This window comes from Salarias fasciatus, chromosome 1 (genome assembly GCF_902148845.1).
Source record: "Salarias fasciatus chromosome 1, fSalaFa1.1, whole genome shotgun sequence".
Classification (NCBI taxonomy): Eukaryota; Metazoa; Chordata; class Actinopteri; order Blenniiformes; family Blenniidae; genus Salarias; species Salarias fasciatus.
Genome location: NC_043745.1, coordinates 11,328,898 through 11,345,191, shown reverse-complemented (window position 1 = coordinate 11,345,191; position 16,294 = coordinate 11,328,898). Strand labels below are relative to the sequence as shown.

General features: G+C 44.4%; 2 protein-coding genes across 3 annotated transcripts; both read right to left on the bottom strand.

Moving 5' to 3' along the window:
- Window positions 1–232: 232 nt before the first annotated feature.
- heatr3 (HEAT repeat containing 3) lies at window positions 233–13,195 on the bottom strand. Its single transcript, XM_030096982.1, has 15 exons — window positions 12,956–13,195; window positions 10,982–11,154; window positions 8,131–8,218; window positions 7,715–7,815; window positions 7,374–7,483; window positions 6,490–6,630; window positions 6,065–6,360; window positions 4,371–4,461; window positions 3,994–4,148; window positions 3,294–3,376; window positions 3,042–3,178; window positions 2,845–2,933; window positions 2,337–2,480; window positions 1,018–1,194; window positions 233–913 (listed from the first exon to the last, which is right to left on the bottom strand). The coding sequence occupies exons 1-15, from the start codon at window positions 13,082–13,084 to the stop codon at window positions 800–802; spliced, it is 2,028 nt and encodes a 675-aa protein (XP_029952842.1). The 5' UTR covers window positions 13,085–13,195; the 3' UTR covers window positions 233–799.
- Window positions 13,196–13,318: 123 nt separating this feature from the next.
- cnep1r1 (CTD nuclear envelope phosphatase 1 regulatory subunit 1) lies at window positions 13,319–16,130 on the bottom strand. 2 transcript variants are annotated; one of them, XM_030096993.1, is made up of 7 exons: window positions 16,060–16,129; window positions 15,926–15,979; window positions 15,555–15,626; window positions 15,004–15,077; window positions 13,887–13,996; window positions 13,737–13,791; window positions 13,319–13,651 (listed from the first exon to the last, which is right to left on the bottom strand). In XM_030096993.1, the coding sequence occupies exons 1-7, from the start codon at window positions 16,082–16,084 to the stop codon at window positions 13,610–13,612; spliced, it is 432 nt and encodes a 143-aa protein (XP_029952853.1). In that variant the 5' UTR covers window positions 16,085–16,129; the 3' UTR covers window positions 13,319–13,609. The 2 variants fall into 2 exon arrangements, with proteins under 2 accessions (XP_029952853.1, XP_029952861.1); XM_030097001.1 differs by lacking the exon at window positions 15,926–15,979 and having other exon boundaries at window positions 16,060–16,130.
- Window positions 16,131–16,294: the final 164 nt, after the last annotated feature.

The window sequence follows — 16,294 nt, the reverse complement described above, 5'->3', positions numbered from 1 at the left end:
AACTCAATAAGCAGCAGACAAATGTTGTTAATGTCAAGAAAAGTAGAAAGCAAGGTGTTTTTGTTCTCAAGTGTTCTATGTGGGTCCTCATCATTAGTGGTGTAAGTTGTTTTTCATAGCCAACACATTATGTGTAAATGTAAAAATAAATGATCAGCTTTTAAACAAAATCTCTGCTGTAAGTAATCATAAGACTTAAACAAAAAAAAAAAACAAATTAGGAAGTCAGGATTGATTTATTTTTTTTTAAAAAAGACATTTGATTCATACTTTGATGAAATAATGGCCATTTCATTTCTTCCTGAAGTCCTCTTACAAAGATACGCTGCCTCACTGTCTTCCACAGACCAAACCGAGGAAAGATACAGCGCCAATTTCTTTTTAGAAGAACGAGGATCTTCATGTAAAACTTCCACAATATCACCATATCGTTGTTTCCTTTCACTTACATCAGCCTCTTTGCAGCCGTCTGTTAAGCCTTGGGAAACATGGGAGGAAGTTAACGGTGCGCCACAAGCTGGTGTTTATTCTCCATACCTGATCTCCTGAAAAAACGGGTCTTTGAAACATAAATCTATGCCAATTTATGTCTGGAAGTCTTTTTCAGTTCAATGTCGGGAAGAAAAACGTCACTGCAAGACGCAGTTCCTCATGAAGCTGAGGCTTGTCTTTTTCTTTTTTCATCTCAAATAAACTCTCACATCACAAAAAGATAAGACTAAACTATCATTTAGATGATATAAACATAAATACTTGATGATTTTTCCACCATTTTCTGTTCGATCCATTAAGAAAATCCTCATTTCTTCACCACCTTCTCGAGATAACCGATAAATCTCCTCAGGTTGACTTTGATGTTGTCCAGCACACACAGCTGCTGAGGGTTGTACTTGCCTCGTCCTTCTTTACGAATCTGCCAGAGACAGAGGAAGCTTGTTAGTTAGTTCAAGGAATCATTTGGACACCGAGGAAAATAACAATGTGGGAACCGTCCGGCGACGATTCAAGCTCCGGCACCTTCGACTTGAAGACAGGCTGAAGGGTTTTTAGCGAAGTCAGCAGGTTGATGTTTTTTGCAGCGGCCTCGGCCTCCTCTCCGTCCGCAAACACGTCAAACAGAGCGTCCAGGGCTTCTCCGTTCACCACGAGGTCAACGTCCTTCGTGGCAACCTGAAGTAAGGCTCTCCCGATCATCTGGGGGCGGCGTTGTGCAAGTCGGTAAAAAGTTAGTGCTCGATTACACTGAAGAGGTTGATAACATCTTTTAACAACTCGTAAAAATACTGCAAATATAAACTGATTACTCTTTAAATTACACCTGTGTTGATAATGTTACCCTGCTGTGTTGCTGTAAGCACTCACCTGATGACTGACCACTCACTAAATCCAGATGCATTTATATCAATCAGAGCAAAATGTTCTATGGTAAGGATGACAAACATATGGTCCGCAGGCCAGAATTGGCCTCTTCGAGAGTGAAATCAGGCCGTCTGTGACAAATTATATAAACTGGAATACAGATGATCAGGATTATTACACAGCTGTGTAATAAGTGTGTCAACACCAATGATAAACTGACTTCTAATTTCTTTTGAAAAGTCGGTATTATAATACGAATGAGCTAGCCTGCTAAATCTTCAGAGAGGCCAAATGTTTCATGCCTTTGAAGATATAAATAGTGCAATAAAAATACACTGTTATCTGTAAGCTGTAAAGCACATGGTGAACTCAGGCAAAACATCATAGAAATTGCTATTCTTTTATTTAAATTTCAGGTTTGCTAGCTTATGAAATGTGAACTTGTTAATGATATATTAATATTTTGCTGTACTAAAACATAGACATAGATTCAGAGTTGTGCTTATCAATAAATGACAACGCCATTATTCAGTGGACCACGTGAGATCCAATTGTGTAAGGCTCCTGAATTGAAGCAGGAGGTTTGAAATAAACAGACATTGAAAGGGAAGCTGACAAAATGCTGTCCGCTCATCACACATAACGTACATATAATCTAATCTAATCTGTTTCCCAGACAGACATCTATCATGTTACCATCAGGAGAACTGAACTGGTTCAGGATTAATGAGGCAGAACTGCTGTAGTAAACAGGAGCTTAGTGAAAAGGTAACTGTTAAGAAAACAGCCTCAATTACAAGGGGCAATGAATCAGCTCAGTGAGCAGGACAGAGGGAGGCGGCAGCTCTACTCGAGTTTTCATATACATTAACAGCGACGGGTTAAAGGCTAACTGAAGCTCTGCTAATTGTTTCTGCGTCATTAATTCCCGGCGCTCCCTGTGAGAGGAAGGGTTCGCAGAAGGAAGGGCTTTCTACCTCGAGAGTTGCTGCGGTGCCTTTCTCTTTGGCTAATGTGCCGCCCGTGATTCCCAGGATGGCGACGGCGTTGACCCTCACGCTGACAACGTCGCAGCGGGTGGCCGCCTCGCTCAGGCTCATCAGCTGCTCGGCGGTCATGCACTGACAAAAACAGAACCCAAACACTGAGACGCCGAGCCGTCCAGAGTAAACACGGCCGGCGGTGCCAAGTTTGAACTGGCAGGGAAGCCGAAAGTTTGACAGAAAAATACAAAGTCTAGCGGCGGCGATGCGGCGCTGTTTGTCCAGCGGACGATGTTCACACACTAAGAGTGATGCTGCAACTCTACATGTGTGTTCCAGTTTGGTGTGTGTTATTTACTGTGTGAGAACAGTTGAATCACGTCCGCTCGGAGTGCAACAACAGCGGCATTGATCTCAAAGTCAGGACGTTGCGACCTCAGCTCAACAGACTTTGCTTTTTTCTGTTTTTTGAAGCATTTATAAACAGTGTTGTAATCTCTACCTGAGGAATATTTTTGGAGGCGAGCATCTGTAATAGAGAGCGCATGGCACTGATGACGGCCTCCAGGAACTCCTCTTCTTTGGACGCCTCTGAAAACAGAAGATCACAACTTTTATATGCGACTGCAATTCTCACTTTTACACCATGAATCTGTTCCAAGACAAATTTCCCACGTCGGACAAATATTTTGACTTTACCCGTGTTGCCAAACACCAGTTTGGACAGGTGCTGCGCTGCTTCCTGGAGGGCCGCCGGGCCGCCAAGAGACTCAGCGTCCATCGCAGAGAGAATGCTGTGGAGGCACGTCAGCGCCCGGGACTGAATACGCTGCATCCTAAAAAAAAAAAAAAAAAAAAAAAAAAAACAGAAGACAAGGCTCATTTTCATCGGACGGCATCTCAATTGGATGAAACACGGAAGCTCAAAGACGGCTGATAAATGAGGATTACTTTTTTATCAGGCGTCTCCAGGAGGGGTCCTGCTGGCAGACCGCCAAGGCTTCTTTTGGAGGGAACTCGGTCTTTTTGAGGACCTTGAAGGAAGAAATTACTCTCGTTACCATCCTGTTATCGAGTGGCGTGGCCGCACATGGTGGTATTGTAAGGTCATCGAAAAAAGATTTTACTAGGATCAAACATTTGATCATCTCTGAGCTATTCACAAAAATAAAGCTTGGATTTTCTAACATTTTTTAACTGAGATGCTGAAGGAATATGAAATACTACATACAAAAAAACAAACAAAAAAAAACCCCTAAAACATCTTCTAGGGTTAAAAAATGCTGCATGGAAAATCTCCTTTTTAACTAAACCACAGTGTCAGGGAGCATCAGATGTTTGCTTGTCAAATTGATTTACATTTTTAAAAGAGTCAACCATCGCTATGGTGCTTTTCCATATGACTGCACATGAAAGCATCTCTTCGATGCCACTGCAGGTGCAGTAATCCAATCTGCTGCACCTGTCAAAGAAGACGGGAGTGGCCCGCTGTCTAATGAAAACAGTGTCTTCAGCCAACTATTACAGCTATGTGCTCCGATATGACAGGCGACCTTGCTTGTCTAAGCGCTCTGACACTGCGATGAGCTGCTCTCTTCCGGCTGCGGGCCGAGGTGAGGCGTGACGGGGGTGGGGGGGAAGCGCTGTTTGCCTTTTCGGGGATGCTGTGGTTGATCAGGGCTCCGTGAACCTCGGCTGACAAACACAGAGGGGACATCAGATTGGACAGTCCGTCGCAGAGGCCGTCGGGACCCATGTCGCTCTCGTCGCTGCTCGATTCCTCCTCCCACTCGTCGTCAGACGGATCTGAAAACGGGCAAACCACGAGCGGGATCGATCGGTGAAACGCAAATGTTGAAGAGGAAGAGCACTTGGGGGCATTTCCAGAGTGTGACTCTTTCCATGTACGTTTTCCTGTAATGGCCTTTACTGATAGACAAATGCATATTTGGTGGCCGTGTCACAGGAAATCAATTTGATGCAAAGTGCCGGGGGGCGGGCGCCGCTGTCCGCGCCCGCAACACTCACCGTCGGAGCAGCACACATTGACGATGATCTCCAAGGACGTCTGCTGGGCTGTCAGCAAGGCCGTCGCCTCCCTCAGCTCCTCCTTGCCCCTCTGGACAGAGACAGGCAGTGGTGTTGGTCAACATCTCACCAAAACAGAGACTATTATCACTCGGCGTGACGCCCGCCGCTAAGGCGATGTATGACTCATGGGACTTTCTGGAGCGGAAATCTGCTCAGAAGGTGTCAGTCTGAGGTGAAAATGAGGCTTAATTCACTTGTAGTGCTCATGCCCACTTCAGCTGAATATGTAAATGTCTAAACCCCTTCTAAAAAAAAACCCCTAATCCAGTCATTGGAGGCTACTGGGGATTGTAACTGGGACTGTCAGCCGTGACCTTGGGGCTCAGGCTGTGACGGAGCTGCGAGGGACGGCTCTGTCTGGCCGGGGTCTTGTCTGAGGTCCCGTCATCGAGGCTGATCCCCAACTGAACCATGAGAGGTTTTCCCCTAATTTAGCCCCCGCCTCACCCCCAACGTCATCCCCAGACCTGACAGCCGGTCTGCGTTCACTCCCAGACGCTCTGGGATGATTCATGCTCCGACCTTTCACCTGGCGTTACTGCTGTCAGACATATAGAGCCCAGACTATTTACCATTGATGACAAATTCAGCTCAAGGTGAACCTATAGGAAATTTTAAAATCATCCATTTGACAAGATGTGAAGAAAGCCCTCTCAGGCTCAAAGTAAGTTACCTAAAGAAGGTGAAATGTTCAGACGGCAGTGACCCCACACTCCCGAGTGTGTGCGGACTCAAATGTCTTCCGCCCAAAATGCCCTCGTTTGAGCACTGACTCAGCCAAAAGCCAGCCAAGCAGAGGTCCTGCGTCACGACCGCGTCCCGACCCTGTCAGCGGTTCCAGTCACACTTCACGCCTACAATCAGTCAAAGTTCAGATATTTTTATAAGCATAATAATGCTTGAGAATTACTACCAAATTCAAGGTTTTAGTGGATTACAGGACTGTTGTGGTTATAAGCGGGTTTTACATACAAATACCTTCAAGGTCAAAGCTCTGTGTGTTTTCTGCTCGTGGCTGTGCAGTGTTAAAGTGAAGCAGGTCGAACAAAAAGGGTGACTGGAGAAGTGTGAACCACTCAAAATTAGTCAGATATTGACTGGAACTTCAGTTTCAAATGAGGAGGATATACTTTATGTCAAGAGCTGTCTGACATTTACCGTTTTAAATTTAACAGTTCAAAAACATTCAAACATGGTCATCGTGGGGTGCTGCCTGTGGAACGTTGAGGAATGTATTTCTGATGCTGTGTTAACAGCCTACCAGTCCTAAATGTATTTAGTCCACCCTTTGTCTTGACACAACATCAAGCAGTCCTTCTCTGGACAATAAGCGGTTGTTCAATCAGTATCTTGCAGTTCCGAGCTGATGGTACAAGGCTACAGCTCTAGTTTCAAAGGGAAGTAAGCATGAAGTGTCTTTTATCTGATACAAGACTGTGGACAATAAAGCATCTTCGGCTCTCCACGTTACTTTGAACTTCCCAAAAAACTGGACGACAGTGTTCAGTCATCTGAGGTCTACTGCTGTCTACAGCTGGTCTCCTCAGCTCACTGCAGACCGACGGCTGTTTGTGGTACTCTGCACCACTTGGTTCTAACTCTCAGTGGAGTGTGCTGACCTGACCACTTACAGGCAGCAGGTCGGAGAAGTCACTGTCGACTTTCACAGCTTTTCCGTTCCTCTTCTGCTTGGGCGCCTCCTCCTCTTCCTCCATTTCGTCCTCGGGCGTCGGCTCTCCCGCGGCCTGGTCCTCCAGATCCGCGGCCGCCGTAGAGCTCTTGTGCCGAGCGTCCTCTGCTTCTCTGAGTTTGGGGATCAGGGCGCCCGCATCCAGGTCCAGACACCTGGACAGTGTGGCCACCACGGCGTTGAGCATCTGCGCCTGGCGGGCGGCGGGGATGCTTCCCTTAACGTTCCACAGCGTTCCTGCGTGGTACAAGGAGAAGAGTTGACGGATTAAGATCAACATGCGGCCCTTCTCCGTCTGTTCCGTGTTGAGAGCACGGCGCTGAATTTGGTGGGGAGAGAAAAGGCATGAGAAGTGACACGTCGTACCTGCAGCGAGCGTTCTGAGGAGAGTGTGCGCCATGTCGGCCTGAGATGACAGCAGCACGTTCTCCAGGGCCGCCAGCACGGCGGCGTTCACGCTGCACAGCAGCTCGGGGTTATCCTCAGTCACAGTGTGCAGGCAGTGGGCTGAAGAAGACACGAGGACAGCAGGACTTAAACACTGACAGCGGATAAAAACCTGCCAACGCGGATACGCGGTTCTCCGACTGTACATTCTTTTTAAGCATCTCAAATATTAATATCACGAACAGCAGGTAGGTCTGCATTTTATTCTTAGCCTCTCACTTCTGAACAGTTTGTGTTGATGTACTTTAAATAAAACAAGTTAATAGGAAACACATTTTTGCCACGTCTTTCAACATGACCAAAGACCAACTGAGTTCATTTCATTCTGGAAGTGTCGTTTTTGCCTTTTTTTATATTGTGAGCTTGATGTTTTTCAATATTAACATCACTCTGATAAAACATTTCATACATTTTTAATCATAACTAATCATAAGAGATTGCAGTTTTATGTCAGTGCCAATTTCATGGCATAATTTCATAATCATTTGCTTCATTTTCTTTACCTGTAAAGCAAATGTCAAAAATCTGGCCTCTAAAGTGTTTTTCTAATCCTGCTTCAGGGTTGATTAGTGACTCCAAGTAGCCCGTAGGAGAGAAAGTATACGTCTGTGTTTGCAGAGTGATGGACTATTGACCTTTCCAGGCTGCACGCTGCCTTCTGCCTCTTATCAGCTGCTATTGGTTACAACTCTCCCCCCGGACTCAATATAATCCTAGAATTCTCTAAATATTTGGACGTCAAACAGTCATAAGAGTCTTTTTTTTAAGTCTAAAGGTGAACAGGTTAAAGCTCCTGGACTTACCTGCAGATATGGCCAGTTCCACATTGTCCGGATGTCTCTCCAGACACTGGACGACCACGTCGAGGAGACCCGACTTGTTGAACACAGACAGAGCCTGGCTGCTGCTCTCGCTGGCAGGACGACACATCAGGAGAAGGTGAAAATGTCATTTAAGAAATCAGTAAGTCATCTGTGGATTTACAGCTGACTGTCATGTCATGTGAGGAGACATGTCCAGGGTTTCGTTATTCTCACGTTGGTACAAGACATCCATTATGTTTGAGAGCTGCTAAAAAGCTGATAAACAAAGCCTGGTGACTGACTCATCGCTGGAAGCAGCAGCAAACAGGCTGTTCTCTCACCACAGATTCCACAGTAAGTTGACGGCCTCGTTGGCCACGTCCTCCACTGCGTTCTTCTGGTCTTTCATCGGCACTGCGGCGCTCTCGAAACCGGCGCAGCACTGGGAAACAAACGACACCGGGATTCAATAGATGTCCATGCACATGAACTTTGACCTCAGACGTAGGAAATTACATGAATCGAACTGGAGGATGCTTCATTTGTTACACATAGAATGGACAGCAATGCATGTAACCAATCCTTAAGGGCCTTTCGTGTGTGTGAGGCTGAATCTGGAGTCAGGAGACACGAGTCTATAATCCCAGCGCGAGAGGAGTTCACTGCTGGAACTGCTGAGGCCGGAGCAGCTGCTGATGAGGGAGAACCGAAGCGATGGGCTGGGCTAAAAGCGGCGGCGGCGGCGTCTCCTCCTCACCTCTCTGAGCAGTGCTGTCAGAGGAGTCATGACGTCGTGCTTCACCATGTCCTCGCACACCTCCTGAACTCCACATGCACTCAGATTCCTGCCGGCGGTGGAGACAGAGAGAGTGAGAGACGGCGCTGTGGAGGAGATTCGCAGACAGAGATGCTGACTGGGTGACGGTGTGAGAATCAGAGAGAGAGAGAGGGGGGAGCCTGGAGAAACTCTGTGAGCGGCTGTCTCATTTTGAGACCCGGCTACATGAGACGCAGAGGACGGCTGACTGGAGGGGAGCAGTCGGAGGAGAGGGGAATGTCACATTCACACCAGAGCCCAGAGTGAAGAAGAGTCAGTGAGCAGGGTTACAATAACTGGGACTACAGCCATCAAAACAGGGGAACAGCATGTAACAGCATCCTCGCTTTACAGATGGAACTTTTTCTGTAAAGTGGCGCCCCCTGTAGGGAAACCACAGCAAATGCTACTGTGCAACAAACCCATGGTGATTTTCCACTGTTGGACACTGAATATGAGCTTTACTTTAGCAGCTGATGAACAGCTCCTCATGCGTTTGTTTCTCTCTGTTTGTCCTGCAATTAATCGGCGACTGATGTCTCAGCAGTCAGCTGGAGTCTGCTGCATCAGATTTCAACCCTCAGCTGGATAAAGCAGTATAGAAAATGAATGGATAAACAGTCTGACCTCTCTTAAAGGTGCTGTAGGCAGGATTTTGCTAGTCGATTGCTAATTTTTCTGTGTTTTCTTTGGATTAAATGTTAGAGTATCCATTGATAATCCTTTAGGAGTGTAGCATAATTGCACAACCGCGAGGGTGCAGCGTTTCCATCTGTCTCTGTTCTGAGCTGAAAAGGAATCTCAACAGCTCCAGGTATCTTTGACCAATCAGAAGAGCCCATGAGGCTCTAACCGTGATTGGTCGAGGGGCGTTCGTCGCACGTTCTTGTGGGAGGAGCTTAACTTGCGTAAGGGCGTGATGTCAGAGAAAACAGGACAGGATTGGCTGTGCTGAAATCGCCCTCTTAGATGGGTCAAATCGCCATCTTGCTTAGGTAAACCTAAGCAAGATGGCGGAGATGCGGAATCCTGCCTACAGCACCTTTAAAGCAACACTGAGGAACTTTCAGTTTTCGTTGATTTTGGCGGCGCCAGTGGACAAAAGCGGTAGTGTTTTGCCAGAACGAATACCACAGTTCCCATGAGGACTAGCGTGTGGCGTCGTAAAATGCTGCTCCCGGTGGCATGCTGTCGGACTGAACTCGCCTTCATTTGTTTCCAGTGGCTGTGTGAAGGACGGATAGCGACGAGGTAATGAATCTAATGGTGGCTAAACAATGTTTTATCATGATGTGACGCCTGCCGTAAAGCAGTCCGCACATTTGGAGTTTTTTAGTGTGCAGGGTTCCTACCACCCTCCTCACAGCTGCTCAGTCCAAGTGAAAGCAATACTGACGCCCTCAGGCCGTGACAGAGGGGTCATTCAACCAGTTGTAAGTCGATGTATCATCACAAAAGATATTAAAATGTTTTATTAAGGTTGAAAAGTTCCTTAGTGTCACTTTAATTACGCATCAGGACAGAAAGATGTGTGTGCTTGATTTTATTTAATACAGCACTAAACAAGCTGATTTTTACTGAAAAAAAAAATCTTTCCGTTATCACTGAGCCACTTCCAGGGTGTCCTCATTTCATTATGTGCTATTTTTGGAGACGAGGCATCTTCACCTCAGCGCCACTACAAAGGAGTCTTCGATGTGTGCACACACACTAACTGTACGAGAGACGCATGGAGAGAACTGGAGCTTCAACTGCAGACAGTCTTGTGATTTTCAGAATAAAAAAACAGGACAGGAGGAAACTTGGTCACTCAGTCAGCTGTTGTGTTTACAGAAGGAAGCACGCTGTTCCCGAGCGCTTTTACATATTCATTTATTTAGGAAGGAATTTTTAAAAACACAAGGAAGTAATTTAGAAACAAAACCAAGCAGATGATAAATATTTACCCCACCATGCATCCATAAGTGTTTGCACACATTCCCTAAACTTTTTCTGTTTTCCTTAAATTTCTGCTGTTGGTTTTATTTTATTTTTCTACAGAAAAGACACGACTCTCCTTCATTCACTTCCTGCTTTTGCTCCATCACGCAATCCGTCGGCACTGCAGTGGACTGCATCCGTGCTAAAGTGAACCCAGAGCCATATTTTCGAGCAGATTTTACTTGTTCCGTCTGTACCAGAGCGTCGGTGAGGTTTACCAAGCTCACAAATGAAGCAGACAATCCGAGGAAGCGAACCGCACACACAGCTGGTGTGAAAACATCTGAAGTGGCTCCTTACTACTCTCGGTTGGCACAATGTCCACCTTATAAATTGATTTGCTGAGAGTAAGGCAGTGAGAGAGAATCAATACACTTAAATATTGCATTATTACATTTGGTAATAGTGTTTCAACTGCATGGATTTTTAATAGCTTGTTAAGTTTTCCCCCATTAGATCAATGGTGTGCAACTCTGCACCCTGAAGCCACATGTAGCTCGTATAATTACAATAATGAAAAGATTTTTGGTCCAATAGTCCAAAATTGCTCTCAGGCACAGAGCAGGTCTGATCAGCAGCTTCTGGAAGACATTACAGCTAAAGGACATTCAAACACTTATTAATTCTAATTACTTTTTCTCCAACAGTACTGTGCATTTTTAATGGATATGTTACATTAAGACTTGAGATATTAAAGTTATTTAGAAAGTATGAGGTTGATGTAGATCAGATTATGATATAAAGCTCTTTATTGCCACTGCGTACTGAAATAACTGAAATGGCGGCGTTCCTGTAGCACCTGCCGACTCACCTGAGCGCTCCGGTGGCGGTCTCTCTGACAGCCAGGCTGCGATCCAGCAGCATGGGGCCCAGCTTTCTCACAGCATCCCTCTGAAGGAAACCGGGGATGTTCTGGCTCAGCTGCACCACCCGGGAAATGCTCGCACACGCAAACTCTCTCACGTCCGCGCTCGGACTTTCCAACTGTCAAAGTGTGTCGGAGAAACACAAGAGATAAACCCCAGTGAGTCAATACTGATCAGAACAACACGGCATAAAGTCTGGGACTCGTATGAGCACAAAACAACCAGAAAAACACAATAAAATCATGACAACGTGGCAGACAAGGTGATGAAAGATGGTCGTATAGGGACCGACACACAAGTCAAATACGGGGATATGTAAAATGAGCACAAAGAGAGCCCATTTTAACATGGTCAGACTCTCCAACACACATAAACGTCATCAAAAAGATCAAAACAAAGTGTTTTTAATGGGTTTCCCTCCTGAGCCGAGGACGGTGGGCTCACAACTGTTCACAAACCAATATTCAAATGGTGCAAACACATCACTTTATGTTCATTATATTCACATTTGACTGCATTTGTTAAGACTTTACTATACAGTCAAAACTCTTATCGCAAAAAATAATGACCATGAGATTTCATGTCAGTATTTATAAGGGTAGAAGTCTGAATGCAGATTTGTTTTTTAAACTTTACTCCTGAGTAAATCTGAAGTGTGGAAGAACCTGAATAATACAGATTTCTACTAAAAAGTGGGTAGACATAAACACATCTCTGAATAATTCAGTAATAGGATAGGGATAAATTAGGGTGAATGTGGGGGAAAAAAAATTCAGCTTGCAGGAGAAGCAACAAGTGAAACAAATTGAAGCTTTGCGTGATAAAACGCGAATTTCTAAACCTCTTTATATGCATTATGTCAAGTTATGTCCAGGTTAGGGAGATGACATGAGGTGTAAAAACATTGATTACTGATACAACATAGCTGTATCTACGGTCTGTGATTGGATAGCAGACAAAAGCCTGCAAGTGATGATAAAGAGTGAACTCCTGAATATTCCAGCCGATCTGCAAAATGTAAAAGAACACAACAGAATTGTTTGTATTGAATGTAAGTCCAACCAGAGTAATCCAGGTATTGTGTTTGATTAGAATGCAACTCTTGAACAAACTTCTCTTGAATTACAGGGAGGAATCCCCTTCAAGAGAGCAGTAACACAGTGGTTAGTTAGTGCTCTCGCCTCACAGTAAGAAGGTCTGTGCTTCAATACAAGGCAGGTCTTTCTGAGTGGAGTTTGCATGTTCTCCCCATGTGCATGTGTGGGTTTCCACCAGGTGCTCCTCTTGCTTCACACAGTCCAAAATCACACATGTGAGGTTGCCTGGTGACCTTGAAATTGCTGAGCGTTTGGCCTGTGATGGACTGGTGACCTGTCCTGTCCACTACACAGAAGATGGATGGATCCATGGATGGATCAAGGCATTTTGGGACCAAAGGTGTCTGTGTTTCTGGATGAGACACTTTGCAAGTCTGTCTTTTAAATTATGTACTGGCATATCTGAGTGAATTTAAACACACCCACCACAAGGTATTTGAATGTTTGAGGTGACTATTCACCAAATTGTTTTGAGTGTAATCCTGTAAGTCTTCTTGACTGAATAGTTGGCTTACTGTTATTGAGATTTGTCACTGTATATTTTAACTGAGGACTTATTCGGTGAATGGATTCAACTTGTGAAGCATTTCGTGACTGCAAAATGTAAATAAAATTAAAAATGTGAACACAGACAAAAAGAGGGCAGCAGATGATTTTTAACACGTGACTTTAAAGCCTTTTGACACCGCAGATACACGAGTCCAGTCCCACCTGTACCGACATGCATTGTAGAAATCAAACCAGCTGACACGCTTTGATACTTTATTAAACTGGAAAGTCAATTAACGTGGTTGATAAAATGTGTAGAGATCCTGTCCTTACTTTCTCCAGCAGCTCCAGAGCCGGACAATCTTCATCAGCCTGCTCCTCTTCCTCCTTCACTGCGTTCACCGGCAGCCCCGCCGTGTTGAACTGAGGACGTTTAAACTTCGTAGTCTTACTTTTCCCCATCTCGGCAGCTCAGCACAGCAAAAAAAAATCGCCGTTCCTTTCCTTTACAACCGGGCTTTTGGCACACAAACAAGCGCACACCGGCTCCCGTCTACTCGGAGGCCATGTGGAAGTCTGGACCCTGCCGTAAAGCGGAACTGCTGACGTGACGTAGCAGTGACGCTGTCGCAAACACACGCAGCCACGCAACATTGCACAGGGTGCATTTAAAAAAAAACCACACATCTCTTCACGATTGACGCATTTATTAGGTAAACAGTTCTAAAAATAAAAACATTTATTTAAAATTTATGCTGAACATCAGAAATAAACAATCTGAACTCATGCAGAGTGTAAAATTATATCAAAGGCCATGAGTGCAGATGCCACATTGCTAAAAGGCCCTTTCAGTTCATTCCTGCGTCTCCATCACGATGAAGTCGTCTGCCTCTGCGTTGTTAGGACTGGAGAGTGCGAGCGGCTCCAGCAGCTGTCAGCACGTGTCCTGCACACGTTTCGGTGTGAACAGAGCGCACCAGTTCACAGTTATTGAATGTTGGGTCGAGGTTTCAGGATAAGTTTCCCCGTCTGTGAAAAGGTGCAAACGAGACTGGCGTGAGAGAGTTGAAGACATCCAAAGTACAAAAGAAAAAAAAAAAATCTGTGAACTCACATCATCACAGGACATGTTGTATTCTGCTAAAACTGTGCGGCAGCGAGCAGCAATACTGATACAGCACAGGTCAAGGATGTTTATTACATTAACACGATAAAGTAGACTCACATAGGTCTTCATATTTACTGCAACAAATAAAAAAGATACATGGAAGGTGCTACAACACGTTTGTGTATCCCCGCGAAGAAGAGTGCTATCAATGTGATGCAGCTGATGGTGAAGAAAGGATGATTCCACAGCGATGAAAAGAAAGAGACCTGTCCAAAACACAAAAACATCAGTTCAACTTTGACAGAGATTCAATCGGAAATCTGAAAACTGTGATCCTCACAGTCACGAAAGGGAAGGTTTGCAAAGCACGAAGACTACACTGAAAGATAATGTTAAAACTAACCAGTGTTTTATTCTATTGCTTTTCAACAAAGCTTGAGTGATATTGTTTTTAAGTTCAGGGTTGATGGCGTGAACTGAAAAACCTGTTTATAGAATTTAAGGTACACACAACTCTGGATTTGGTTGGAAGAATCCAATACACCATACCAATATTTTGCACAATTGTCAAACATGATATATGCAAACATATGCAGTGTCAAGAAGCAGCTGTGAATGACAATAAAAGACATCATGCATGCAATGCAACAGTTCTGTTTCTCTTCCCTCATTTTAGATTTATAGATATTATCAGACATGAAAATGTGGGCTCATAATTAAAAAAAAAAAAAAAGCACAAAGAATGACAGTGAGTGTGGAGTTGTTTCAACCAAAAGGACATCTTACAGTTAGTGAAAGTAAAGGTTCAGCTGAGCAAGTTGACAGAAGAATTCAGTGTTCAGGTATTACAACTTCAATCACCATCAGTTAACAAAATGAGCAGAAAAATACACAAAGATGGCTTAAGCAGAGCAGGTAGAGAAACATGTTGATTTTTTTCTGAAGGGAATATCATATTATTGAATAAAGTTGACTTCCTGATATGGTAATCCTATTCCCCTCTCAGGAAAAACTAAAATTGGACCTCCACTCCCTTTAACTACAACTTGGCCTGAGCTTGCAGGGATAAAGTCAACTTCTGAATTGGGTGTACACACATAATTGTAATAGTTTATCTACAATCAAAAACTTCCTTCAAGTGTTGATATTATTGGCATTAAGAACACAGCTCACACCATCATTGCCATCAGCTGCAGAAAACATACCATCTGTGGCTAAGTTTACCATGAAGCCAGAAATTACACAAGATGTCCTTTCTCTGTTAATGCAATACCTTCTGTGTGTCGGGGTCTATTAACCAGTTCCAGGCCCCGGTAGCAGTACAGACAGACACCACTATCAGAATCACTGAAAAGAGAAACCAACAACATCAGATCCTTTCACAAAGTTACCATACAGTACCGTTAATTTTCATTCAACATCAGAAGTAACAGAGTACAAATACTTCACATTGACTTTCCAAGTGCCTGTATTTTACTAAAATTCAGAGCAATACTTAAAATCCTTCCACAAACTGTAAGACAGCAGATTATTTGATCACTGAATAAATGCAAAAGTATTCTTTCCAGCTTGACAGCCAAATGTTAAAGCTATAAATAGATTAAGATATGGCTGTGATGGAGAAAGTTTGTTTAATGTAGTTAAAACTGACACTGACTATGAAGGTGATTCCCTATTCCTGGCCTGTTTTTCAAAACGACAACAACTTTGGTACTGTGGAAACATACCTGATGAGACTCTTATTCTGATGGGGTTTTTTTTATTCTCCACACAGAACACCTGAACTCAAGTGAAGAGGGAGTGTACTTCCCTTCATGTACTTACTTCTCCACCTGCCTGTTGCAGGCTGCAAACAGGAGACATACTCCGTCAGTCTTCTCTCAAAGGCCTTCAGGTCTACAACAGAAGATACAAACGATTGAAAGCTGCTGTGATTCACAGACCACACTTCTGGATATAGTGCCTCACGTTAGCCTTATTATAACCGAAGCCCGTGCTCAAACCTCACAACCGCACACAGTGAACACAGATTTTAATCTTACTACAGTTCTACCAAAAAGCTGAATCAGTAACACTCAAGCGAAGACAGCAGAGCTGAATGTAAACAGTTTTAACGTGACTGCGAAGACGCATCAGGCTGTTTGGGTGTTGTTAGCTCAGCTAGCAAACAGGCTAACTGTGGCAAACTAACCTACCGTCATGTCTACGTCTGACATCACGTTTCGACACGTTTGTGCTCAACTCTTTTTCTGGCAACAACAAAAGGGATAAAAACGATTCAGCATGCTGAAACAACTTTATACTTTGAAATACACCGGGCTTACATTACCTTCGGCCTGCTCCAAGGAGTTCATGACGGCGATGCTGCCGCGGCCCACAGGATGAAGGACAGGCCCATAGACCAATCCAGATTGGCTTGTGTCTCCAGGTGGAATCTGATTGGACAAAATACAGGGGGCGGTACTAATATTTGAGTCCCGCCTTTCTGAACACAGTTGCTTATGATTGACTGAACTCCAGGGGGCGCTTTTTCCTCAAAGTTAATTTCCTGAAAAAAAGACAGG

Coding starts and splice junctions, on each gene's coding strand:
- heatr3 (XM_030096982.1), bottom strand. CDS start 13,084: ATGGGGAAAAGTAAGACTACGAAGTTTAAACGTCCTCAGTTCAACACG. Junction 2,934..3,041: donor ACTGGTGTTTGGCAACACGG/GTAAAGTCAAAA, acceptor TTCTGTTTTCAG/AGGCGTCCAAAGAAGAGGAG. Junction 1,195..2,336: donor GCACCGCAGCAACTCTCGAG/GTAGAAAGCCCT, acceptor CGCCGCCCCCAG/ATGATCGGGAGAGCCTTACT.
- cnep1r1 (XM_030096993.1), bottom strand. CDS start 16,084: ATGAACTCCTTGGAGCAGGCCGAAG. Junction 13,997..15,003: donor TAGACCCCGACACACAGAAG/GTATTGCATTAA, acceptor TGTTTTGGACAG/GTCTCTTTCTTTTCATCGCT. Junction 13,652..13,736: donor ACAACATGTCCTGTGATGAT/GTGAGTTCACAG, acceptor ACCTTTTCACAG/ACGGGGAAACTTATCCTGAA.